Source organism: Cryptomeria japonica, chromosome 10 (genome assembly GCF_030272615.1).
Source record: "Cryptomeria japonica chromosome 10, Sugi_1.0, whole genome shotgun sequence".
Lineage (NCBI taxonomy): Eukaryota > Viridiplantae > Streptophyta > Pinopsida > Cupressales > Cupressaceae > Cryptomeria > Cryptomeria japonica.
The window spans coordinates 409,416,506-409,443,523 of record NC_081414.1 but is presented as its reverse complement, the minus strand read 5'-3'; the positions used below and the strand labels follow the sequence as shown (position 1 = coordinate 409,443,523).

General features: G+C 40.4%; 1 protein-coding gene across 4 annotated transcripts in view; it reads right to left on the bottom strand.

Moving 5' to 3' along the window:
• LOC131038474 (calmodulin-binding transcription activator 4) overlaps positions 1-27,018 on the bottom strand; it is a 209,216-nt gene that overhangs the window by 138,704 nt on the left and 43,494 nt on the right. For all 4 annotated transcript variants that reach the window (XM_057970913.2, XM_057970910.2, XM_057970912.2 and 1 more), the window contains exon 4: positions 17,445-17,533. In XM_057970913.2, coding sequence (XP_057826896.2) covers positions 17,445-17,533 — 89 coding nt within the window. The remainder of the gene's footprint in view (positions 1-17,444; positions 17,534-27,018) is intronic.

Genomic DNA, 27,018 nt, shown 5'->3' with positions numbered 1-27,018 from the left:
TGATCTTCTGGGGTTGTCCTTGTACTATCCTTTGTCCAGAGTGATCGTCCATCCCTTTGGACTGAGTAGGTGTGGGTTCCTTAAGACTATTCAAGACCATGTCCCTGACTTCGGAGACTTTCATTAGTTCAAAAAAGGGTAAGTTGACTTTCATTTTTTTGAACTCATCTGCCACCAATTGGCCAAGCTTAGCAATTTCTATGTTGCTGGATGACCTATCACTAGAGCCTGGATTTGTGACAGTAATTGGCTGGTTCTGCGGAATGAGCATCCTTGGCTGGGGTGGGGTTTTCTGGGGCTGCGCTTGGCTCGCGTACTGTTGCGATGCCTTTGGATAACTTGGGTTATTACTAGCATTCTGATCTGGAGGGACCTGGATATCTTTGGGAGGTGTGGAAGTGGTGTAGGGGCTGTTGTTGCTGTTCTGGTTGTTATTGTTGTAATACCCCCGATTTGCGCGCTGGTACTGCTGAAATGCATTCACATCGACGGGCTGATTCGGGTCGGCCACCTCGTTTTCATCCTAATTGGGGAAGAAAAATGGGGGAATGTAGGTTTCTAGAACAAGTGCAGTGTCGTACCTTGGTGACGGCACTATTTCAAATCCGGAGGGAGGGAGCACTGGTTGAGGCATTGTGTTTTCCACCTCTCGTTGGAATATGCTGGCAGCAACCTGAAATTCGTCGCATTGTAACTCTGAGTGCTGATTAGTGTTGTGTAACCTGCACCAGTTAGAAAGCGCTGCCTCTGCCAAAAATACTGTATCCGTTGGCCTGTTTTCCGATGCAGGCGGATTGTCGAGCGGAGTAGGCACTCCTCCGTTGTTGGGACGGGTGTTCCATGTCCTTGCGGGTCTTTGATATCCTTGATTCTGATATTGGCCCTGGTGTTGGTTCCTCTGATTACTTTGCAACTGATTATTCTGATTTCGCAGATGAGTAACTTCAGAGGACAGCCTTTTCATTTGGTCAGTCAGTTCCCGCATCTCATCCTTCTCCTCTTGGGTTCTTGACGACACAGTGGTATTTTGCAGATAGATAGGCTGCTTAGGGAGGATTTGGGCTATAGGTGGTCCTGGATGAAGCACCAGTTGGCTGGTGGGCTGCTAACGCTGATATGCCGGTTGTGGGATTGGGTTTAAAATGGGCGTTTGGTGGGTCAAAGCTTGAGTAATTCCCTGGAGTTGGCTGGATGCAGCAGGGGGTCCTAATTGCATCAATGGCCCGGCGATATTTTGGCCTAGCCCCTTACTAATTTCCATGGCCTTAGCATAGGCCTCAGTCAGTGTAGTTGGCGCAGGGTGTGATTGTCGGACGAACATGGCTGTTAAATAATCCAGCGCTGAATAGTAGATTTCCCTTGCCGAAGCGTCACTCACCACATACGGATCCTGTAATCGGGTGAAGGCCTTATGGAACCTATTGTTGAAAGAACTTATAGGCTCGTGTTCCTGTCTCTTGACTTCCACAAATTGCCTGTACAGCTCCGTGGGGGTTATAGGGATGCCATATTTTCCTGTAAAGGCTGCCTTCAACTTTTCCCAAGAGTCGATAGAGGATACCGGTAAATGTATGAACCAGTAAAATGCGTCTTCCCCCAATGAATAAGGAAAAAGCCTGCATGCAACATCCGCGTATTCAATTCGCCTATTGCGCAACGCATCCTCAAATATTTTGATATGCTCTTCCGCTGTCCTGTTTGGGTCATTTGGATGAAAAACGGAACAGAATCTGTCTGGGCTCTTGGGCATATCATGGTAAGCCGGGAAAATCAGCGGTGACGGGTTGTCTACCAACCATGTGGCACCATTTGGAGCAGGTGGATTGTGCGCCATCTGTGGCTGAGTTATCTGTGTTGTAGTAGGAACTAGATTTGTAACCACTGGAACCGTAAAAACTGAACTCCCTGGAACGGCGGATTGCTGATTCGCCGAGCTGGACTCACTGGGGTCTGAAGGTTGGCGATAACCCTTGCGTCTATAGAACTGAAAACCAGTAAATCTCTCCCGTTCTGGGCTTGATTTTTGGACTCTTTCGAACCTTTTAGGAGAAAAAGACCCAATTCGTTCCAGCGTGAGTTGTCTTGGGAGTTGATCTGGTGGATGTGGTGCGGATCCTTCTCTCGCTGAGGAGGGTAGGATCTTCCTCTGACTTCCAAGCCAGGGAGTGTAACTTAATCCACAATGTATGACTGATTCAGCCACTGATCTGGCTGTTCAAGGGGAAGGTTGCGTGAGTGTTCACAGGGCAACACCATGCTGCATCTTGAGCTGCCTTCCTAGTATCTGTTGCACGCAAGAAGGGATAAAAGCTGATTCTGCGTCTTCCTTTCTGAGAGTAGTCTAATATGATCTTTGAGCTAGACTGCTCGGAGTGCCCTCCTTCTAGCGCCAATTCTGTTGACGTGTCTGAAATCGCATTGCTGCAAACTCCATACGGCCAACGCAGAATAGAATAGCCGACTGATTATCCTACTCTCTCTTGAGATAAGGAAGTCTCTAATGCTGTTTTCTAAGTTTGATCAAAGGAGACTACCTCAAGGTTTCTTTTGTCAAGTCTTGACTGCGGGATCTCTCAGTGGCTTTATGTGTTTATGCTGGAAACACAAGGGGGCTTACGTTTGATTAGTAATTTCATATGCGAATTCCCAGGGACCTCTTTTGGTTTTCTTTCAGGTGATGTTGATTTATTTGAAGCTGATTTAGCAAGACTAGATTTCTAAAAAAAAAGGGATAAAATTGGGAGGAAAGAAAGGAAGGGTAGAGAGAGAGAACAGTAAATATTAACTAGGACAACAGATTTACCCAAGCAGACAGACACCTCCAGGAAACCAGGTTAAGCATCATCAGTCATTCAGACACAATGTTTGCATAAACTTAGTGCAATCTTCAAAGGAGAAACCAGATTTTCATATTACCAAATACAATATTAGAACTTCTATATTCATGATATGTGTACTTTTGATAATCGAACTGAATCATAAAATAGCCCAGATTAACCATGCAGAAAGGAAAAAAGCAATCAGCTATCCTCTAATGGTATGGACTGTGGAGATTCTATCAGATGCTTGGTAAGAACTGCTGTGTAAAATGAACAGACATAATTAAAAGCTTTCTAATTTAAATGAAGGAGACCATGCACTCACAAGGAAATTTGAAGGTAATTTCAATCCATTGTATTAATTCCTGCAAAATTTCTTCAGAGCTTTCGCAACAATTCAAGAACTTCCTCCCAAATGAGGGAAAACCAGTCCCCTTAAATAGGTTTCCAAAAATGGATGAATGGCCAAGATCTAATCTAAACAAGTGGCCCAGATTCATCCTTACAAAAAGAGGGACCCACACTCATAAATAGGGAGATAAATATCTACAACTACCCAAAAAGGAGCAATAACTACCAAAGGATAATTACAACTTTGAAATAATCCAAAAAGGGGAGGTGCACAAAAAACTTTACAATATGTTGACCAAAAGTCAACTGTCGCCCCTTTGGGACAAAAGTGCACCTTTTAAGACTTGGAGGGAAAAAAGCATTTTTGAGAAACTGCTTTCTCTATCCTGGTTTCACATTCCTTTTGCAGAAATTGGTCTTCGCCATGCAGGTATTCTCGCCATAAATCACGACCTGCTGCTCGTTCCTCGCGGACATATTCCTGAAACTTGATGCATAATTGGAAGAGGGGATTAAAAGGTGGCATGGGAGGGTGGCGAATTTTGTATTGCATGCCTTCGAGATACTGGTCCACGTGCCTTAAACCGTCCTTCCAGCTGGAGCGATTACGCTCGAAGCATAATATGTCTGAATGGAACTGGCCAGCAAAACTCAAGTCTTCAATGGAATAAGAAGCCTTATCTGCTCCCAATCTTCCCTCCCAATCCGGCCGGATTACACTGTCGGACAGGTCATTTACCCACCCCGAAACCATTGATCGGAGGATGGTCTTGCCTAGTTCTTGCATGTTCCCCAGAATCGCCTCACACGCGTCATTTTCTTTGTCAATAATTTCCTGGGCGTCGTTCTTCATGGTGACGGTCCAATACCATTCCTTGAGAACACTGATGCTATGGGGATTCAAGATGTCAGGCAGTGTGGGAATTTGTGTATGTGTCCAGAAAAGAGCTCTTAGGAGGGGAAGGGTAGAGGCCGCTACTTCATGCATGTGAAGGGATTCTCTCTTTACTTCCAACAACCTGACGAGAGTGAGCTCTCGATGGAGAGCCATTTCCTTTACTTCTTTGAGGATCTGTTCTCCCTTTTTCTTAATGTCTTGCACCCATTCCTTAACGGCCTTTGCGGTATCCCGGATTCCTTCAAATTCAGTTGTGGTCCTTTGCGCCAATGCCATTGGGGGAATATGGGATTCAGAGGGGTTGTGTAGTGGCCGTAGGAGCTTATCGATGTATCCCTCGGCTTGTTCAGCACGAGCCCGATACATGTCCTTTTCAGCCGTGATTTCCTCGAGCTGTCTGAGTATGTTTTGCACCGAGTCCTTAAATTCCTCCTTTTCTTGCTCTTTTGTAGCTCGTCCGATGGGGACAGTCGTAATGCTATAATCTGCCAGGGTTATTTGATCTGCTAGCTTGTTTACGGGCGGGGTAGCAATATGAAGAGTGCGGTTCCTTTGCCCATCCTTGGTTATCTTAGAGTATGTTCTCGGTTTCTTCTTCCCTTTTGCTTTTGTTTGATCCATTCGTGAGAAGATGTCTTCAAGGTCGATGGGCGCCTTGGTGGCGGCCTTGCGCTGAGCTCTGGCGATCAGCCACTCTTGAGGCACCGTCTGGGTTGAGGATAGGGTTAAGTTAGCACCTTGTGCTCCCATACTTCCAACTGGCTGATCACAAATTAACAGCTGTCCCGCCATCGGAGGGGTGGAAGAAGGAGGAAGCTCTTTGTTTGCATCTGAGTTCTCCCCTATCTCACTGAATAATTGTCTGACATCTTCCTGTGATGGTGGCTCCTTGGTTCCCTCGAGCTCATGGATCTCGTCTGTTCTTTGTTCCCCTTCGACAGTTGAGTCGTCCTTGGCTGCATGGAGGAGTAGTAATTCATGGCGGCTCTGCTGGGTAGGTTCATGCACTTCGATCCCCTGGGTGGATGGGATTTCTCCTTCCTCTATCTGGTCACCCGGCTTAGTCGGATTGGGGCCCTTTTGCTCGGTGTCCGGCATATCTGGAGCAGGAGGATCATTGGCTTGGAATGCCTCTATGTCGCTCTGGGAAGGCGGAGCAGGTATGCAATCCAAATCTATGGCATCATCGGGCGAACTGGGGTCTGAAGATGAAGTGGTCTCTGGCCTTCTTATGGGAATCTTCTCCCTCCTTGTTCTCTTGGACGTCCGAGTCCCTCTGCAAGCCTTAGTTTTCTTCCTTTTCTCTGGTTTTTCAGCTGATGTCCTTTCATCTTCGGAAGACTGAGAGTCGAAATTGCCCATCAGATGGTAAGTAAACTGGACCCCTTCATGGACTAGCCTCTCGATCTGGTGTTGTAACCATTGATCTGTGTATCTTGCCGGGGCTGCCATGACTGCTTCGAAATCCGTGATTGGGTCTTGAGACCAATCAATGCCTGGCAAGAGATGCCTCACTGCTTCGAATTCCCGGACTTGGAGACAGTTCCCCGAGTCTGTGAGCTGATCCGGGACCCGACGGTACTCAAAGAGTCGCATTTGCTGCACACTCAATCTAGAATATTCCCGTCGCCTGACTTCGTAGTCATCGGAGCAATTTTTCCAGTAATCTTCAATTGACTCCTTTGCTCTGTAGCGCCTACCGTAAGCTCTCTTTGCCAAATTGTCATGATCAAAACATTTTCTTGGGAAATGTTCCTGTAGGCCATAGGAGGCTAGCTCTGCAAGGGACTCTTCTGCTAGGGTGGGAGTTCTCAATTGGACATCATGGTTGCCTATGATCATTGGAAATGCGAATCCAGCCTGCTTGCTTTCTCGTAATAATATGCCGGCAGGGCGTGATTGTCTTGCCACCTCCATGAGGACTACTTTATCGGTTGGGTACCGCGGAAGTCGAAGGGGGGCACCTTCAAAGCCAGCAATTCGGATGTAGGAGAATCTTGGGAACTGAATAAACCAGGCCCCATACCTCTGTACTAAAATGGTAGCTTGCTCCGAGAGCCTTATGTGCAACCCTCCCTGCATTAGCCTGACTAGGCGCATTGTGAAGGCGTCGTTGACACGTTCGTACTGTCCAACCGCGTAAGCCGGGCTGCTCTTTTCCCTTTGAGCTATATCCTGGTAGTGCAGCTGCGGGTAGCAATCATAAACCTTTACCTGACCAGGCCCATTCCCGATCTCACCTTTCATTATTAGTCCTGGCAGTGGCTGGTTCTTTGCGAACATATAGACCAAATAGGAGGTCATGGTGAAATACTTCTTTGTCTCAAGCTCAATCAGCTGAGCGTGGATGTTATCACTTATGATCTGAGCCCAGTCAAACTTAGACTTTCCGGCAAAGACCTGTTCTGTAAAATAGAACATCCATTCTTCAAAGTGGTTGGACTTAGGGAGTCCCATGACTCGGCTAAGTAAGGTGACCATATCGCCATGTTCATTATGAAAGTCACTTCTGGGGGTCTTTTTCACAATCCTGGTGCTTGAAGGCCTTTTTTCTTTGAACCATTCTTCGTTAATTAGTGCCCTGCATCGAGCTGGGTTCATATCATACGCCCCCTGTGCCTCGTCCATTGTTGTAGCTATGGGATTATTTGGAAAGGGGATATCAAATGCATCGCCGATAGCCTCAGGGGAGAAGTCGGCAATAGTGATATCTTCCAGAAGCACTAATCTGGACTTTGGCTCGTAATGCCGAGCAGCGTCCACTACTAATTCATAGTTCTGGATTGCTGGAGGAAAACCTGCTGCTTGGGCGATGCCACTTTCCAGCATTTGCCTAGGCCTGCCATATGCATTGGGTGAGAAGACCCGATCCCTGAAATCCTGAATATCAATGTGGCCAAGGTCGGTGTCACCAATGTTGTCCCAGATACTCTGGACCTTTGACTCTCTTAGCCCTCCCCTCTGATACTGATACTTCATTCTTTCAACTTTCCGTGGGATGTCTGATTTGGATGCTCGTGAGGTTTCTGCTGCAGCGGGTGTTTTTGATGATTCTGCCGCTGATTTAGGCATTTATCCTGCACAGCCAGACACGGATTACAAGGTGACACGAGAATGACGATGCGGGTTAGATAATAACAGAAGTGTTTCAACAGACCGAGATTAGTTTAAATATCACTCTGGGCTAACAATCTGATTAACTTCTACAACATCATATTCCTGAAGATTTATGACTAAGCATTCTTACTCTCGAATTTTTTGGATTAATTTTAACAAAGGCAAAACATGAGAATTTTGAAAAGAGATGCAGTTTTCGGCCAAACTCCGGGAATAAGTCCTAAATTTTGGATGCTCGAATGATGGAGATGCAGACTCTAAGCATTTCAAATTTTGCGTATTTGCGTATTTGATCCACACATTTTAAATGACCGTACGCGATAAGGCGTACTTACCTGATCGGAGCGAATGATGGGTGATTGCCCGACCTTGTTGCGCGGGGCGAGCGGATGATCCTGCAAAATTTGAATCCCAACGGTTATCCTTCCTGTTTAAATTTTCGCGGTTTGGAGGATGAAAGAGGATTTATCAATTTCACATGGTTCTGTGCCTAGCAACCTGAATTTTAAATGGTTGATGGGAGGATGATGCAGTGTCTTACCTCCTTGTTTTCGGATTTAAGAGTTCCTTTCGAATTTTGAATTGGAGGTTTTCGAATCTAACCTTCGCGGGTTTGCTCGTCCTGACCTCCGCGTTACACACCGTGCCTTCTGCGTTAATGTTTTGCTTGCGTTTTGGACTTCGTTTTTAAACTTTCGCCTTGGAATTTCGGACGCTTAGGGTCCGAAAACGCTGTTTGCCCGATGATGTTGAAGCTCGAACGCGGGGGTCCGAAGTGCGTTTTGATGTTGTTTTAGAAGCTTATACTGTCTTTGTTATTCGGACGCGGGGGTCCGAAGTGCGTCTCGACGTTGCTTTTGAAACACCACACTTTCCCTTTCGGAGCTTAGGGTCCGAAGAATGTTATTTGATATGTTTTAAAACTTACACTTCGTCCTTTTCATTCGGACGCGAGGGTCCGAAGTGTGCCATGCGCTGCGTTTTTAAAACCTCAGTTCGCCCTTTTCATTCGGAGCTTAGGGTCCGAAGAATGTTATTTGATATGTTTTAAAACTTACTCTTCGCCCTTTTCATTCGGACGCGGGGGTCCGAAAACGCTGTTTATGTTGCTTTAAAAAAAACTTTAACTTTGTCCCTTTTCGGAGCCTAGGGTCCGAAGTATGTATGATGTGTTTTTTTTTTAAAACTTCAACTTCGCCTTTTTCGGGGCTTAGGGTCCGAAGTATGTATGATGTGCGTTTTTGTTTTTTAAAACTTACTTCGCCCTTTTCGGAGCTTAGGGTCCGAAGTGTGTATGGTGTGCGTTTTGTTTTTTAAAACTTACTTCGCCCTTTTCGGAGCTTAGGGTCCGAAGTATGTATGGTGTGCGTTTTTGTTTTTTAAAACTTACTTCGCCCTTTTCGGAGCTTAGGGTCCGAAGTATGTATGGTGTGCGTTTTTGTTTTTTAAAACTTACTTCGCCCTTTTCGGAGCTTAGGGTCCGAAGAATGTTATTTGATATGTTTTAAAACTTACACTTCGTCCTTTTCATTCGGACGCGAGGGTCCGAAGTATGTATGATGTGCGTTTTTTTTTAAAACTTCAACTTCGCCCTTGGTCGATATTCGGACGCGGGGGTCCGAAACGTGGTTTTTTGACGTTGCTTAAAAAAAACTTTAACTTTGTCTCTTTTCGGAGCCTAGGGTCCGAAGACGCTGTTTGATATGTTTTTTTTAGAACTTAACAGCTTGTGTTATTCGGACACGGGGGTCCGAAGTATGCTATTGCACTGTGTTTTAAACTTAACCTTCACTAAAATTCGGACCTAAGGTCCGAAAACGTTGTTGGGCAGTGTTATGTTTTGAAACTTTAATTTTTTGGAAATTTCGGACCTAGGGTCCGGAATGCGATTGCCACCTTATGCTTTCAAATTTTGAATTTTCACCTTCGGACGCTTACATCCAAAAGGGGGGGAGCGCACAACGTTTTAAACTTAACGGCTCATCTTGACTTTCGCCAAGTTCGGACCTGGAGTCCGAAAAGATGCTCGCATTGCGTTAAGTTTTGAAATTTTGGAACAAACTCTCGGTATTTACGCCCGAAAGCCAGATCAGTCAAAAGGGCTCATTGGTTCATTACTCCAACGTTGATCAGCTTACGGACTGATCACGAACTCGCTCGAGGAGACACGAGAAACTCTGATTCGATTCTCGGGATGACGATCAAAAAACTCAAAACTGGAAAGGGGGACCCTGTCGGCGACAGGGGGCGTGTGCAACGCACAACAGGTTTCTGCAGGATTCAAGGCTTGTCAGCATTGGAGAGCGTGGCTTCTTCATTGTAACAGCATATAGAGGGTGTGCAATATCATCTGATTATGCTTGTGAGAGTTGGCTTCATTCAGAAGTCAATATTGAGCTGATTGGAGGGTTTATTTCAGAGTTTGTTTGCAAATTGAAAGAGACTACAGTGCGCTACAGTGTCGTGAACAGTGCGCATGAACAGTGCGCTACAGTAGTTTGAATTCTATAGAAGGGGATTTAGAAAGGTGAACAACTATATATATTTGACAAGGGCTTTGCGTATGAGGAGAATCAAACCAATATATCAAGGCAGCCATTGAAATTCCAGGTTTTCTATCTATGGTCATTGTATTAGAAAATCATTACTTCATTGCATCATTTTCTATTATGATTATATCATGAAATACTTGGAGGTTGCATATGTTTAATGGAGATATAAGTTGCATATTCCACATTCATGGTAACATTCTACATTGATCAACCACTTAGCTTTCATGCCAATTGTTTGCTTAAATGCCTAATGGCTGTAGGTATACATTGGGATGCATGACAAGTGTTTGTCTTAATGTCAACTAGCTGTACTAGTTAATTTCAGTCATTACATGTGTGTGTAAAGGTCTAAAACAGCTAGTATATCATTTTTATAACAACTTTGCATTGTTAGAAGCTTTCCATAACTTCATTTGCAGCCTACAAACCCAAAGAAGACAAATAAAGAATTCACTACAGCGGCTTCAAACATTGTATGCCAAGTGTTTGACAGTATTCCTTGGGGTTCAAATAAGCGAAACAGGGTCAGATTAGCCAAGGGATATTACATTGAAGGTCTTCTTTAAAAACCTTTGATGTCAGAAAAATGGAAGGTGGTGAAAGGCTTCCTTTTGCCAATATGTGTGTAGCTGAAACGTTAAGAAGACTTTTGGAAAGTTCAGAAATTGACCTTGGTATCATGGATTTCACTATCACAAAAAGAATCCATCATTGTATAATATATATTGAAGCTTGAATGTGTTAACTTGCAGTTATTGTATGCCTTGACCAAAACTAGATGGATTTCTTGAGAATCAAAGCATAGGCCACTATCATGCTTGCAAGAGTACTGTTGGTTGAAATTTTGTACACCTTGGGAGGCGCGCAAAATTATCGTTTCAGCCATAGCATGTGAGTTACAAACTCTCCTAATTCTAAGGGAAGGCTCCCCCTTTCCTAATTTAACTATAATCTAAAAACACTAATCTAATCTTGGGTAGGACAACATCCTTATCTCTTTTTCCAGAAAAGATGATATTCTTTTCCCTTTTCAGAAAAGAAACTGCAACTAAAGTAATAGATACAGAAATTTTAAGAAATTTCAAGAACAATAAAGATGCTTTATATGAAAGGAAGCAAAGTTTCCATGAAAACACAAAGTCTTCCGTCACTTCCTCAAGACAAGAATATAGAAGCAAAGATCAATGTCTATACTTCTCTACTGTCCAGATAACCTTCCAGAATGATTAATATGATAATGATGTACAACTTACAACAGCTCAAAGTATGTTGATATGGTGCACCTCTAAATTACTATAACTAGGAGCAACTACAAGCACAAAATCTTATACTCTCTCCCTATTATGAACACTTAGCAACAACAATTTAATCCTTAATATTTGCAGCACAAAGTCTACAAGAAATTAGATTAAAGTTCTCTTCAAAATCTCAACTACATGCAAACAAGTATATTATTGTGACATAAGAACACAATGGATATATGAACAAGGCTTCAACATAAAGTTTGAAACTCAAATGCCTTCTTTGTATTGCTTGAGAATTCAATTTAAAAGTATAAAACTCAAAGTTTTTATCGCTGTAAATTTCTACAGAGTTTTCTTGCTTGCTAAAAAGATAAAAATTGCATAGAGCACCCTCCAACATATCTAAGAGAGGGGCTGAGAGCAAAAAGTGGGAGAAGTCCAACTAACTAAGACTTTTTCCACAACCACTATAACTAACTATGACTTATTCCAAATTACAATCCTATTGTATTTCAACTTGTATTTTGTTTACATGTAATTACAAGTTACAAGATTACAAGTAATGAGACTACATGTAATTACAAGTTTTGATACTAATTTGTCGAAAGGAAAATACATGAAACAAAAATATGATTTAAGTGTCAGGAGACACTCCTTGTTCTTCTCTATTCCTGTCCATGAAAGCTCGAAACTTATTAATTGATTCCTGCAATTCATCAAGATTTGGGCCTGCTATATTCCTTGCAACAGCAACAATTTTGATGATGACATCGAGGTATTCACTATCGCTACTCTATGTTCTTCATGAACAATCTGCATCTTATCAAGGAAAACTTGGCAATCCACAAATCTATTGATTGAGGTCACTGTAAATTGCTCGGATTCCATCTCCTGATGAAGCCTTGACACCAACTCAAAAAGTTTCACATCTTCAGGAAGCAACTCTTCATCTTGACTTAACATCTTGCAAGATATTTTCTCAAAATTGGAGATAATATCCTGCTCCACTTCAATACTCATTTCAAGAGTAGCTTCAATATCTTTAATTAAGTCCTTGACAACTAATGACCTATTGATCATAAGCTCTTCAAACTCAATATACCTTTCTCTGTTTAGTATCACAGTGTTGTTGCACAAGATTTCCAACTTCAATTGATCTATTTCATGCCAAATTTTCAAATCTCTTCCTATAGATTCCAAACTTTGCTTAAAAGCTTCTAAAGTCTGGTTCAGTTTTATCTTTGCTGCCCTTTACATTGCTCAACACCAGCAAGACTTTCTTCACCATTTGAGTACTTCGATCTACCAGTTGATCTACCCAAGAATCAATAGCTTTGGCCTTCTGAGCAGCTTTTTCAACTTGTTTGATGGACTCTTCAAAAGTGGAGGAAGTCAAGGGATCAACCTTTTTTGAAGAATTAGTGATCTTTTGGATCACTGAGATAAGTTGTGCATTTTTCTCATTGAGCTTATCCTTCTTTGCTAGGAGATCATCATAACGATGAACCAATGAAGCCACTGAGTCCTGAGCATCATGCATCATTCCAGCATGTGTTTGCTTTCCTAGTTCCACCCTTGTGAATCTGTAATCAGATAGTTGCATTTCTCCTTGTGGCTTATCAGCAAGAGGTTCTACTACCTCTGCATACTTGATCTTATTATTGTCCGCAATCACTCGTGACACTGTTTTGGCTTTCTTGGCAGCTTTGGGTTTGGATTTTCTAAACTGCTAAAAGTCAAAAACATCAGGAGAAATCTCCTACTTTTTACTCTTAGGAGTGATTGTGCTCAACCATGAAGTAAATCTAATGAGCTTGCATTTGTAACAACAATTGTAGTTTGTGTAGAAACAGGCTTTGCCTGTACCACAGTTGTAATTCTAAGGGAAGCCTTGGTCTGGATAGCAACAAGTGTTTACTCAGATGACAGATCATGGCAAGTTTCAAACATGAATTTATCGAAGCTTACGGTGGAAGTATCAATCTCAAGAAGTGACACACTTGATAGAATGACATATATGAAGGATTTACATCAAAAACATTCTCCAAGTTGTTATGTGAAACATCCATAGGTATCTCTGCTACTGATGATGACACATTAGTGCAAATGGACACACTTGGAGCAACATGATCACTATGAACAATCCACATCTGTGTCTATCAGAGTTCCATGACTCGCCATGATTCGCCAAAACTCGGCGAGTCACGGGCCGAGTGACCCTCGGCGAGTTCTGGGTAGCTCGGACCCGGACTCGGCGAGTCATGGCGAGTTTTGGTGAGTTTTGGCCGAGTCATGGCGAGTCATGGATTAGACGCCATTGTAGGAAGGACGCAAGCTCCTCTGAGCCATAGACTTGTAGTTGTTTTACTTTTGATATATGTGTGGAACTGGAACATTTGAATTTTGATGTCATGGATTTCATCTTCCATGAGTTTTGTAATATTTTTACATTTGACACTATTTATATATCTATGGTTATTGGTTGCTATTTCCTTCAGCTACAATTTGCATTTATACTAATGTGATCGATGTATACTTGTGTATGTGATCAAATTAACTTCTATTTGATGATGTTATTGTGTATTTAAGGTTTGTTTAATAAAGGGTGCATGAAACAAGTTTTAAATCCTTAAAAATCGCTAAATTTCTTGGGCTTTTCACTTTGTCGAGTCCTGGCCGATCCGAGTCCCGAGTCCCGAGTCCCGAGTCAAGTCACCCTTGCCGAGTCCGAGTCTCATTTCTATGGTGTCTATTGAAGACATAAGAACATCCAAAGACAATTGGGGAGTGGTCATATGAAAAGAATGAGTTCAAAGTAGTGGCAGATTCTGGAGCATTCTCCTCATGTGGTTCATCCCCAGGGTCAATGACCTGAATTTGAACTTGAGGCTTCTCTTTTCCTTTCAGCGATACCTCTTCTGGAGGAATAACCAAAGCCCTACTAACTCTTAGCTTGATTCTAGTACCAGAGGAAGAAACACCCTCTTTGGACTTGACTCTCACCTCAGACTTACGCCCAACTGGTCCTGTTGAGTCATCTTCTGCCCCAACCTTAATCTTTATGGCTTTAACATAATTGCTTTTCAACCAAGCATTGGTATTGGCAAGGATGGGCTGAAATCTATCAAAGATTGAGGTACATTCCTTCTGCGACCATTGGACAAATGGAAGAGGAGCCTCAACGACCCTTCGTTCTGTATACTCTGGATCAAGAATTTTCCCGTCATCTACCATGCCTTCTAGAATCTTGGTTAGATCCAGATCTAAAATTTGCTCCAAGGTAAGCCTGTTGTCGTCCATTTTCCTGATGTCTTCCTCTTAACGAAGATCAACCCAAATATCCTCAAGACAATGAACATGAGTGAAGGCTCTCTTAATTTTATCTTTCATCCCTTGATGGTCAAAATCTTTTCTCACCTTGAACTTCTTCAACTTTATTTCCTAAATTTTTGTCTCCATTGCCTTGGCTCTTGCTGAAGTTGTCAAGGAATATCGGCCAATCTGCAATGGATTATGTGAATATATATTAATCCCTAGCTTATGTTGAGCTAACTAGACTGCATGAACTGTCATCAGCTGTCTAGCCAAATCCATCAGGATGATCTTATCAGTAGGGTATCTCGGAAGCATATATGGATGACCTTCAAAACATCCAACTCTCATGTAAGTGAAAGTTGGGAATTGAAGGAAGCAACCGTACTCAATCAGTTTCTTCTAGGCTGCCTCAGACACTCAGACACTCTTGTTTTTTAGTGTCTTATCAAATAAACACATGAAGTGGCCAAAGAAGGCATCATGTACCCTCTTGTAGTGAATCCTACTAGGTCTCAAGGTGAGTTGATCATAATATTTCCACACTGGTACCAACGATCTGTCACCTTCGGTAGAAAGACCTGGAAACTGTCTTAGTGACGCTGCTCTGTACACCAGGTAAGAATTCATGTAGAAAGTGAGAGTGGTTGGAACTTGTGAGAGTTGTTCACATAGGTTGTTATTGATCACTTCGCCCCAAAAGATATGAGAGTGAGCTTTTCTCATGACCACAATGTATTTATACATCCAGATCAAATACATTAGACTGTTTCAACCCCATTATCTTGCTCAGAAGTATGATCATATCAATGATTTCCTCAATGAAATCAAAACGATACAATTTGGGCCAGCTAGAGAAACAGGTCCTAGCAGTTTTAAGCCATTTAGAATTTATATGCCTTATGCAATCTGATATTTTCTAGTTGTAGTGATCAAGAGCACCTTTCATGGAAATGTCTACATATACTGGGGCAGCAGGAACCTTGAAGATTTTATCAATAGTTTTTGCATCCAATCTGATAATAATATTGCCATCATCATCCTTGATTGTCCTACATCCTTTGTCAAAATGAGCAACACAAGCAAGGACAAATTCTAGTTCCAAGGCAGCCACTGGGAAAGATGAAACCAAGTGAATATGGCTATTCAAGAGCAACTGCATCCTATGACTTGGTGAACCTTTTGCTCTCTCAAGGAACTCGGACATATCAACATGCCCAATCTCTGTGTCTTTAATTTCATCAACAGGAGAGCTCACCTGAGAAGGAGAAATCTCATTATGGTACTTGTCATATTTGTACTTCATCTTCTTGTTTGAAGAAGATGATGGTTCCTTTGTCATCGAGCAAGAATATGTAATGCTGCAATGAAACTCCAAAGAGTCTAAGACATCATCACAGGCTATGGAAGAAGCCATGACACTTTCTTCAAACAAAAGAACTTGGAAAATAATGCCTAATCTCTTGACCTATCATGATATTTATCATGGAGAAAGTGAAAAAGAGTGGATAAGCTTGAACAATGCATTATGGACAAGACTTTGATAGTGACAAGGGCAAAATTTCGAATCTCAAGGGGTGGAATGCAAGTGAATAGCTGCGAGCTTGAAAAAGTGGAAATGATGGATGCGAAATAGGGAAAAACTTTCACACTTGCACTTGCAATCGGGTCTTGGAGACCCGAATGCAAGTAAGCAAGTGAGCATGATAGGTGTAAGCTTGCAATCGGGTCTCCAAGGCCCGATTGCAAGTGAAAGAGATAGCAAATGAGTGGCATTGTTTAAGCTAGCAAATCGGGTCTTGGAGACCCGAATGCAAGTATTCATACTTGCAGATAGAAAACGGCGAAAAAACCAGCTTATAATCGAGTCTCAAAACCCTGATTGTAAGTGCAAGAGATAAGGATAATACAATTTGCAATCGGGAGTTTGGGCCCGATTGCAAGTAAGCAACACCAAAAAGAGTAAGTAACTTGCAAAGCTAAGAATGAACTAGCCAAGACACTTGCAATCGAGGGTTTGAAACCCAATTGCAAGTATACATACAACGCAACGCAAAGGAAAACCAAAACTTGTTAACAAACATGTATTTCTACACTTCTATTAATAGGAATACAGGCGATAGATTGCAAGCAAGCAATGTACATGACATAGGGAGAAAAACGAAAGGAAAGGCAGGATCCTTATATCAATACAAGAGGGGGGGAAACAAAAAGAAGGAAAGAACAAAATAAGGTGATAGCACTTACCTTGAAGCGAAATCCCAAAGAGAACAAAGGAAAACGCACACAAATCTTGTCACAGCTCCAAATGAAGAAGTTAGAATGGGATCTCAAAACTCCACTCAAAGGTTAAAATAGGCATGTTAAGAACACTCCTATTACAAAACAAAAATGCCTTAAAGAGGATCCCTACTATAACGCGGGAAGACAAATTGGGTTTCAAGTAGACCGATACAAGTGCATATGCAACACTTTACATTCTTGTTTGTGTGACAAGATATACTTGAAATCGAACTTTAAACCCCCAACTACAAGTATATTGAACTAATAAAAGGTAATGAACGAACTTGTAATCGGCGCTCTAAAACCCGATTACAAGTATATTTGACTATTAAAACAATGAACTAACTTGTACTCGAGTCTTAGAGCCCTGATTACAAGTGCATGCATTTACTTGTAATGTCATCCAAAAGTTCCTACTACTTACAAAGACCATCTAAAAACTCAAATTTGCACAAAAAAGAAGGAAAAAAGCGACAAAAACCAACCAAAACTTAGGCAAAGAAGACAAAAACACTCGTGCACGACTAGACACAAACTGAAATGAGTTTTTGCCTCGTAAAACGTGCCTTAGAGAAATGAAACTATGAATTTTGAATAAAAATTCATAAGGGTTGTCAATTTTTAAAAATCCAAAAATTAAGACAACAAGTACCTAACATGCAAAAGTTTGATCATATGAATTTTGAAAGCAACTTCCTATCCGATAGACCACCTAATAAACAAATATACAAGTCATAAAATATCACAGTTAGGAATATTACAAAAGGTGATTCCTTTCATCATTAATAAATACTCAACATTTCCCATTTTTCAAACCCAAATGTCCATGATCTCCCAAGTTTTTTAAAATTTAGAAAATCAATCTTACTCCTCAAGCATCCAGTAGCTTCGTCGCTGAAAGCTTGGATTATCTTCCCCATGGGCATAATAACAATGCAAAGCATCCGCATTGCCTGCCTGCAAAGACATGTTACCTAAATGAGACACTCATATTTTAGAGATGATAACATGCTACATATTTATAATAGATGCACACGGAATATAATGTATGTAGAACCAGTCTGCTTTAAAGTCACAATATCTGACCAACCCCAAATTACATAATAGCATGCATGTCATTTAATTTGATACAAAAACATGCAACATGATATAAACTTAGGTTGTCAAACAGCCATCACAACACAACACAACAAAATATGGTAATCCAGGAAATGGAATAGCATTAAAAAAAACTGCAATTCACAATAAAAATTAATAATTTATCCACTTTCTCTGGTAAAAAAGCCATTAAAAGGGTTCATATAATGTATGTAGAAGCAGTCTACTTTGAATTCACAATATCTGATCAATCTCAAAACACATAATAGGATGCATGTCATTTAATTACATACAAAAGCATGTTAAACAATATAAACTTAAGTTGTCAAACTGCCATCAAAACACAACACAGACAAACCATGGTAACCCAGGAAATGGAAAAGCATTAAAAAAACTGCAATTCATAATAAAAATCAATGTTTTATCCACAAAGAGGCCATTAAAAATTGGTTTGTACTAGTGCCTCTCTGAAAGATCCCCCATCCAATTTTCACCGAATCTGATCCAAATTAGGAGGTTTTGTGCAATGTTTATTTATTGATAAGTCTTTGGCCAGCGTATGTTTGTATGGGGTTTGACTGGTTTTTGTTTTTGTTTTGATTGGTTTTGAAGTTTAAGCAAGATTCTTGAATATTGCGTAAAAGAGATTGCTGATTTAACATAACAAAATGCATAACACAGGATAATCAAGAACTTTCATTTTTGCTTAAAAGAGCAATGAACATAGCATTAACATGTGCTCATAGGTCTGATGTAAAATTCCAGCCAATAAAAATATAGAAATCAGCTCCAAATAATGGTAAAACCCTAAATAGACTCTAGGGTTTGAAATCCTTCATCCAAAAATGTAGCGGCTGACCAAAATAGAGCTGGAAATAGATAGTAATGAGCTCTCTAGAAGGTCTGCCTTGCAACCAATTGTAGAAAATCTGCCCTCAAACTGATAGATCTGCTCATAAATCCTCAAAGAAAGCTGCCATATGCACACTGAAGTTGTATTCTGATGGAAACTGATACCCGGAGAGATGGGTTTTTGTCCAAATCTCCCAAACCTTCCAGAAGTTGGCGTTCCTGCTGAAACCCTCATGCAAGCTGCTGATATGAAATTGGAGAGGTAAGAATGAATCCAAATGATAGGCAAAATGTCTTTTTATCTATTTTGGGGTTACTATTTGGCCTTAAAATCATAAAATATCCTTGAGGGTCTAATTTCTCATTGTGAAATTGGCCCCCTTTTATAAACAACTTAAGTTACTAAGATGGGGGGCACTTTTCACTATTCCTCTTATGTTTCTCTGTTACTATTCACTTTTAACTATTCCCCTAAGGCCAAATTTAATATTTCAATTTTAATCATGGATTCAATCCCACAACTCCAATCTGATAGGCCCATAAAGCTCCCTGCTAAGCTCTACAACCCCCGGTTGGGTTCCCTCTCCACTCCACTGGCCTACGGGAACCCGATGATAGGCCAATCCCTGCTTAACTGCCTATCACTTAGGAAGGGGACATTACACTCTCAAGTGATCTCCACATTGAGCAAAGTGGATAAAGCTAAATTTAATGAAGCAACCAAGGATAGATCATTGAGAACAACTTAGAGGACACAGGATTTTCATAGAGCGTTGGAAACACCCTTCAAATCTACTCAACGACTATGGCTGCTCAAATAATAACTAAGCAGAATCAAGACCCTTATCAACTGGTGTTCAACTTGCCAAGATTGGAGCAATCTCAACATTAAAGGAGACTCTGCAATCATTACAGAAACCATTAAGAACGAAAACTGCAGTAATTGAATGATGGTAAGAGTTATCAAGGATATATTTTCTTTCATAAATACCGTGCCTAACTGAAGACTGTCATATGCAAAGTGTGTAACGGGTCAGCATATCATCTGGCTAATAAGAGGATCAGATTATAAGAGAGGAATGAACTATGTTTCCTGTACCTCCAGGGAACAATGTTTCCTGTACCTAAAGATGAATCATAAAAATCAGTGACCATGAAAAAAGAATTATGTAAATTGTTTTTCAAATCAATATTTTCCACAAGTAGCATAAACGGACGATGATCTAGAATAACTCCTTATGTCCTGTACCATAGGCATAATGTTTTCAAACAAAGGTTGGCAATGATTAAGGAGCTGGCCCCTTAATTGAGAAACACGTCACCATTAATTCAATTCCATGATTGTTTAATTCAAGATTTGAGACCCTTATTCCTCAGCTCCTACTAACTCCCCTTCATTCTCTCATGTGTTTGTCTCTGCTCTTCATGCAGTCTTCAACAAGCAATAAGCAGGCATTACAACTCATGGAGATAAGCTGCTGCCTGGAGGAAATTATTCAGGCCCTATAAAAGCCCTCAGTAGGCATCATGAAAATCCATTTCTGAGTGCTCTATCTGTCACTCTTTATTGTGTGCATAAAGGAAGGCAGCATTTGAGGACTGGTAATTTAAGTATCTAGACAACTTGATGGTGAACTTGTAGTATAGGGAATTAAATTCTTTTGTGCCTGCTTCTTGTTTCAGCATGCTTAAGACAGGTTCTTTCTTCCCCAAAATGTAGCTTTAATTTCCTTTATGCCTACTTTACCAGATTTATCTCTCTATTTTTGGAATAGCATTATCAAAAATAGAGTTCTCTCCTGCAATACAATGGAGGAGTTTGAAAACTGTGAAATAATTCAGAGCTCAGAATTTCCCATTTCTCTCTATCACTTGGAATTCCGGACTATTTTTATCATTGTTGAGGTCTTCATGATTTAGATTTTTATCTTGTCTTCTTAAACCTCTCCTGGATACACGTTTGAAAATCCAAAAGGTAGCTGAGTGTCAGGGTATCCTGTTGCGTAGTTTTGTTAAATATTGAATCTGGAAGTCTGTAAGTGTTTTAAGACACTATGTGATTGTTTGAAAAGAAAGCCTGATTTTTTGATATTCAGACAGGTAGAACTCTTCAATGTTAAAAAAGTAAAAAGGAAAAAAGAGAAAGAAAATTTATCTGATAAATTCATGACTAGAAAGGAGGCCGAATTTCCAAAAGACAAAGAAGCCTCTGACAGGGATAAAAGAAGTTCTTCCATCCTCAGAGACTGTCAAAATCGAAGCTGAGGAAAAGAATTCAGAAAATGATGGGTGTGACTTAAGCCAAAGAAAGAAAGAAAGTTTTGTAAGAGAAATAACTTCAAGATGGTAATTGATGATTAAAACTGAAATCTTTAACTAAGGCGGAAGTGCCTGAAGATAGTGTTGTAAAAACTGCTCAAGAAGAGCTGCTCAAATGAAGGACACCATTGTTGGAAGGACTAAAGGGAAAGGACATTATGCATTGGGCAACGTCCAATGCACAACAAGCACAAATAACAAAAATGAGGGCAAATCCAGTGCAGCCCAAAAGACTGCAGAGCAATGCATGCTTCAGGGCAGTTCAAGACCAGGTGTAACATACACAATTGGCCCAGGTTATGGAACAAGTAACAAATACCTCACCCATTAAGTTTCAATTTAGTGGTCGGGAATGAAGACCCAGGTTCAGTTCCCACGGATGAGGCACCTTGTAGTGGCCATGTGGACACTAGACATAGGGATCATACTAAAATGCATTTACCAAAGCCCACCCCTATGTTTTACCATTGGGGTACCTTGAGGCATGGTGGAGCATAAACATATTAAGGAACCAAGCCCACTCCCATGTCTTCTATGAGCTCTGCCCCTAATGTATCACAACATTTTGAATATAAATACAAATTACTATACAATTAATATATTATAGTGGGTGAATCATGATGCAGAGGGGTGTGAGGAGAAAATTGCCACCTATTTATCAAGTCGTTTTTCGCGGGATCCCTCCTCCAATCTTCTCAGAGTGGTTTCCAGGAGATCTTGACAGAGCCATTTTTTTGTTAGTGATTGAGGAAAGCAGGGGACTTTCTATGGTTGTTGGCTTCCCCTAATAGGTGTCCTGATTCTAGCTCTAATGGGTTGCTGCTTGGGTGTGACAGATTTGGAAAACACAGTCACTGCAGCCAAACCTTTAGCCAAAAAGGAGACTGGTGGACATATCAGCTGAGTGCCCAACAGTTGATCTACAAGTCTCCAAAAGTGGAAAAGATATGGTGATTGCTAACCCAATTGGGGATTGTGGCTCCTTCACAGACAAAAGGTTTTCAAAGGGAGAGATTATGTCCTGAGCATAAACACTATGGACAGCTGAATATACTTTGACCTCCATCCCTAAAAGTTATTTTGTCGTTAAATTTTTGTCCCAAGAGATGCAGGAGGAAGCACTCAAGCAAGACCAAGGTAGTCTCAATGCCTTTGAAATTTATATTAAGAAATGGTTTTCAAGTTTTTCTTGTGGAGAGTTCCCTTCTTCTAGAGTGCAGATTTGAGTTAGGCCTTACAGCCTTCTGCTGGAATTTGGGACAGAGAGCAGCAAGAATGTATTGAGAAAAGTTTGGGAGACCTCACAAAAATATATTCCTCCTCCCAAGACCTCTCTCATACTATTTTTGTGCATCTGAAAACTAGGCATGACTACATTTGCCACTTCCAAAGAAAAATTGTTTGTCTACTGCCTTGGGCATCTTTATCCAGGACCCAGATTATGAAGGCCTTCCTTTTCATCAGTACTCCTGACACAAAAACAGTCATCTGGCTAAATCCTGCCATATTAGAATGGGTCATAACTCTGGCAGATCTCCCTTGCCTGGGCTTTAATTGGAAAGAGAAGTTGTTTCAGAAAGCAAGAAAGGAATTCCTATTTCAGAAACACCACCAGGGAATTTTTTTGAATGAGGTGCATCCCCTGGAGTGCAAGTTCTTCAAATCCTCTTTTGCCAAGAAGGTAAAGACTCTCTTTCCCCTCCTACTCTTTTGTCTGATTATGGAAAAGATCCAACTGGTTTTCCAGATTCCATCAGCTCTCAAGATTCCTTTGGCAAAGTTTTGAAGAAGGACAACCAGGTTAAGAATCCTGGTGTGGAATTGGGGAGGTCAAACAAAGAGCCTCGGGATGAGGAAGTTCTAGCATCAGGAGCAGATTTGTCTGCTCTGGTTTTGGATCAGGAGATTTCAGAAAACACTAGAAGCTCCAGAGGAGGGACTCCAACCAAACTTTGCAGGGCTGGAGGAGAATTTAGCAAGTCTGGGGCATTTGTCTCAATTCAAAGAGGATCTTTGGCCACTCAGATTAACAAGAAAAAAAAGGAGGAAGACTGAACCTGAATGACTGCAGTCCTCTTCCAAAGTAGAGGCAGAAGCCAGCTCTAAACAAACAATGGATTGCTATGTAACATTACAGTGAGGGAAGAACCCTCCACTTGGGAAATGAAATTGTTAACATGGAATGTGCCCCTATTAAAAGCTGATCAGCTAAACACAAATTGTTCTATGTAGCTCTGAGGTTGTTTTTAATATTTTATTCAGGTAACTAAATTGCTTCAGAAGAAAGATTCAATAATTCAAATCACTTTCCTTGAAATCTTGGATGGGATTGGCAATACATGTATCAAATGCCTCTGGGAATTTGTGTATTTTGTGGAATCCTTATTAATGCCTATGGGCCCAATAGCCCCATATGAAGAAAACGACCTAGGACAGAATCCCCATTCAGCAGAGGCACTCAACAGGCCATATCAAGAAATACTTGCGTTTTCCTTACTAATGCTCATTGGCCAAGAGCCCCATCAAGAATGTAAGAACATTGGAAGAAATCACCATTTAGCACAGGCACATGAAAGGCAAGAACTTTCTGATCATTTTAATGTCCTTAATGCTTCTCAAGTTGTAGTAGTCAAAACAGTAGTCTTTAGTCAAAAATTCTTATGTTCTTGCAACATAAGGTTCTTTTGTGCAAGGCTTAAGCCAATTCTATTAAGGCTATTTTAAAATATAGCCAAGTATATAAAATAAAGGGAACTTCAATGTTGAATTAAATTATCTTAAATAACAATCAAGCCGCTAAACTTATTGTGGCACAAAGCTAAGGTATTAATTGTGTATTAAATCTAATGCTTAATACAATGTCATTGTAATATTTTTATAGGGCAAATCTGAGAGAAACCACGCCATTCATAGTTTATTTATATTGATAGAGAATGAATAAAATCAAAGGTAAAAATAATCAATCCTTCTAGAAGAGTCGGGAAGGAAGCCATTTTGGCATGACTCTTACCTTCACCAAGAAGAAACGGAGGCAGGGATTTTTGGCGTGACTCTTCTATCTTTCCCGTGAAGGAATCATGCATACATTTGGCGTGATTTATAGGGCAAAAAGGGAGGTTAATCGATATGGTGAAGCATATAGGCATGGGGGTTTTGAAGGGCGATACACATTGTTCACGGGAGTTTTGGTTTTGAAAATATTAGGAGCTCTGCATTCTGTTTACTACAGTGCTCTTCTTATTATAACATTGCAACCTTACTAGCGGCTGGGCTTGGTGAAAAACCTGTTTGGCATTGCTCAATCTGCAATGGAAGGCACAGCAACTCGTTGCTCTCTGTTACCAGGTCATGTGCTTCATTTCTAAAGCTGAAAGGAATAATTTATGTTCTTCGTTCTTGCCTTAGTCACCTTAAGTTTGGGAAGGAAGAAATGTTATTCTTGTAAGCTGCATTTGTCTTATGATTTGCTGTAATTCGTAGAGTTTTCAAAAGGGTTAATGATAAAGAAACCCTTCCTTGCTTTTTTAGTGAACATTTGTGTTAACGAACTGAGTTTCATAAATGTAGAAATATATTTATTTGCACAAAATGACAATACACAGCCATGGCTGTGCATACTTAGAACAGCTGAGAATTGAATTTTCTGGACTAGAAATGAATACGTATGTATAGTGCCTTGAAATATATGGCCATGTTGTTTTCTTTCTTTTGACAAAAGGAACTTATATACGCTGTATAGTATTACAGCATGGCTGTAGCTTATGTTAGATTATAAGAAATTATAACCTCACCATACCTTATCCTGTTTGGCTGTGATTATTTTCCTTCTATGGAAGAATGCTACATCACACTAAGCATTATGACGTATGGATGTGAGTGCAATCTTGACAGCTGTGAATTAAAATACTCAGGGCACAATAGTGTATGACTATGAGAAATTCTTGATAGCTGAAAACATATTAGACTCTGTGCTTATAATGAACAGCTGAGAGTAACTCTTATCAGTAGATAAAATATTACTTGCTGAGTAAGTACAGTATGGCTGTATATTTGCATATGGCTGTATATTTACAGTATGGCTGTGTATTACAGTCTGACTCTGCATTTTTAGTATAGCAGAATTTAATTCATATATGAAATGAAAAAAACATAGTTGCCTTAATTTTGAGATTAATCTTGTATGGCAAGATGGCCAATTTCTCCTTAGTTGGGAAAGGATAGACAGGCAGAGTAGCTTTCAGTACTCAATAAGCAGTTTTACATAACTGTTTAGCAGAACATAGAGACATTGCAGTGACAGTAGAGTCACAGTAAGAATGATAAACTTACGAATAAATAGAGTACAAGAGAGCTAGCATCTCTACAGCCTATCTTATCTTTTACAATTAAGGCATTATTGTAAATTAAACTCTCGTTACCATAAATGGAGAAAGGAACAAATTAGGGAACTGTTTAAGAACTAATGTCTATCTGCTTAATTTTTGTTTTGGTTCATGAGTGGCAATTGGTCACTTAGTGGTTGTGATAATGATCATCCAAAAAACTTAAAACCCTGTTGGTTGAAAATTTTGTACACTTAGGAAAATATACAAAATTGTGGTTTCAACCACAGTGTGTGAGTAAAACTCTCCTAATTAAGGGAAGGCTCCCCCTATCTAACTACAACTTTAAAAATAAAATGGGATGGGATAGCAGTCTTTCTTCTTCTTTCAAGAAAGCCAATATCCTTTTCTCTTCACAGAAAAGTGATAGCAATTTATCATAAAACAGCAGTACCAACTTTTTGAAATGAAATGAGAGAAAGGAAATGAAGTTTCCTGAAAGCTCAAAGACTTCCATCACTTCCTTCGGGACGGAACAGCAATATCAAGCTCAAAGTCTTGATTATATGAGGTCCTATCTACCCTTTTATATACTAACGCTATCAAGAACAAATTATAACATCTCAAAGACTGGAATATCTTATTTTTTCTACAAAAAAAATGGGAAGTTTTTAAATTAATAAACTATATTTTCCTGTGATTCCTTTGATGGTTTTAGAGAATAGACAAAAGTTGCAGAAGGTTTGTTTCTCTTTGTGTTTTTTGATAGTTTTCAAACAAGTAATGAATAATGAACAATAAACATGAAGGAGACTGAAAATAAGAACATATAGCCAATTTCAGAATTGCTACAAGCTGTACCAGACAGATTGCTGATTTGTAAAACCAAATAATAATTCCAATGCAGATCCAAGGAACTTACATCCAACAATGATGCCAAACTGAAAGGTGAATGGTGATCATAAATCAAGAATACCTCTAAGGCTGAATACATGCATTCCTTACATTCCACGTGAGATGTACCTGCTGCAAATGGCGGCCCTAAGGCTGCAAGGATCACGCCCAAGTTGAAGAATCAATCTGCCATGCTGAAACCCTTACTCTGCAACCTGAATCCACAATGAAGAATGGCGATCTCAATCTTTGTCAACAATGCACTCTGCCTAAAGAATCCAATGCCAAAAATTGCTAAGGGCTACATCCCAGCCAGTCCAGATCTTGGGGTTTGCGTCCCAGCTAAAGAATCGCCCACTCAGAGCTAATTCGCAAAAATAAGTTTGATTGTGTAAAAAGATGATGAACAATTTGGTCTTCATTTCCTTATATCTCCTTTCCTTTCCAAGCCAAACCCTAAAAGGGAGTAAAGTTGGCACATTATGAAAAGAGTGTTATTTTCTAATTATGGCGTCAACTATAGGAAAATAACACTAAATTGCAAATAAATAGCTTCAGGCATCCAAAAAGACTTCGAAAGGTGAGAATCATGTAGCAAAGTTCAAGACCTTTCCAACGAGCTATAACACATAGGCATATCAACCCAGATGAAGCCAGAAATCCCTTATTACTCCGAAATGACTAAATACATAGCGTTATTTTAATTTATTTAATCGCAAACTTAGGAAATATTTAAATATATTAAAATATCTCCAGATATCCAATAATAGCCCAAAATGACCAAACAATCATGAATATAACTTTGTCACCTATCTGTGACCGACGCCTAAAAAGTTGAACTAACTGGCTGTCCCATCCCTAAAATCTAGGGATGCTCCTAGAAACTAGGAAACACACCCAAACTTCCTAAAACTGAAACCATGACATGGTCCCATGGAACCTACAATATGGGAACTG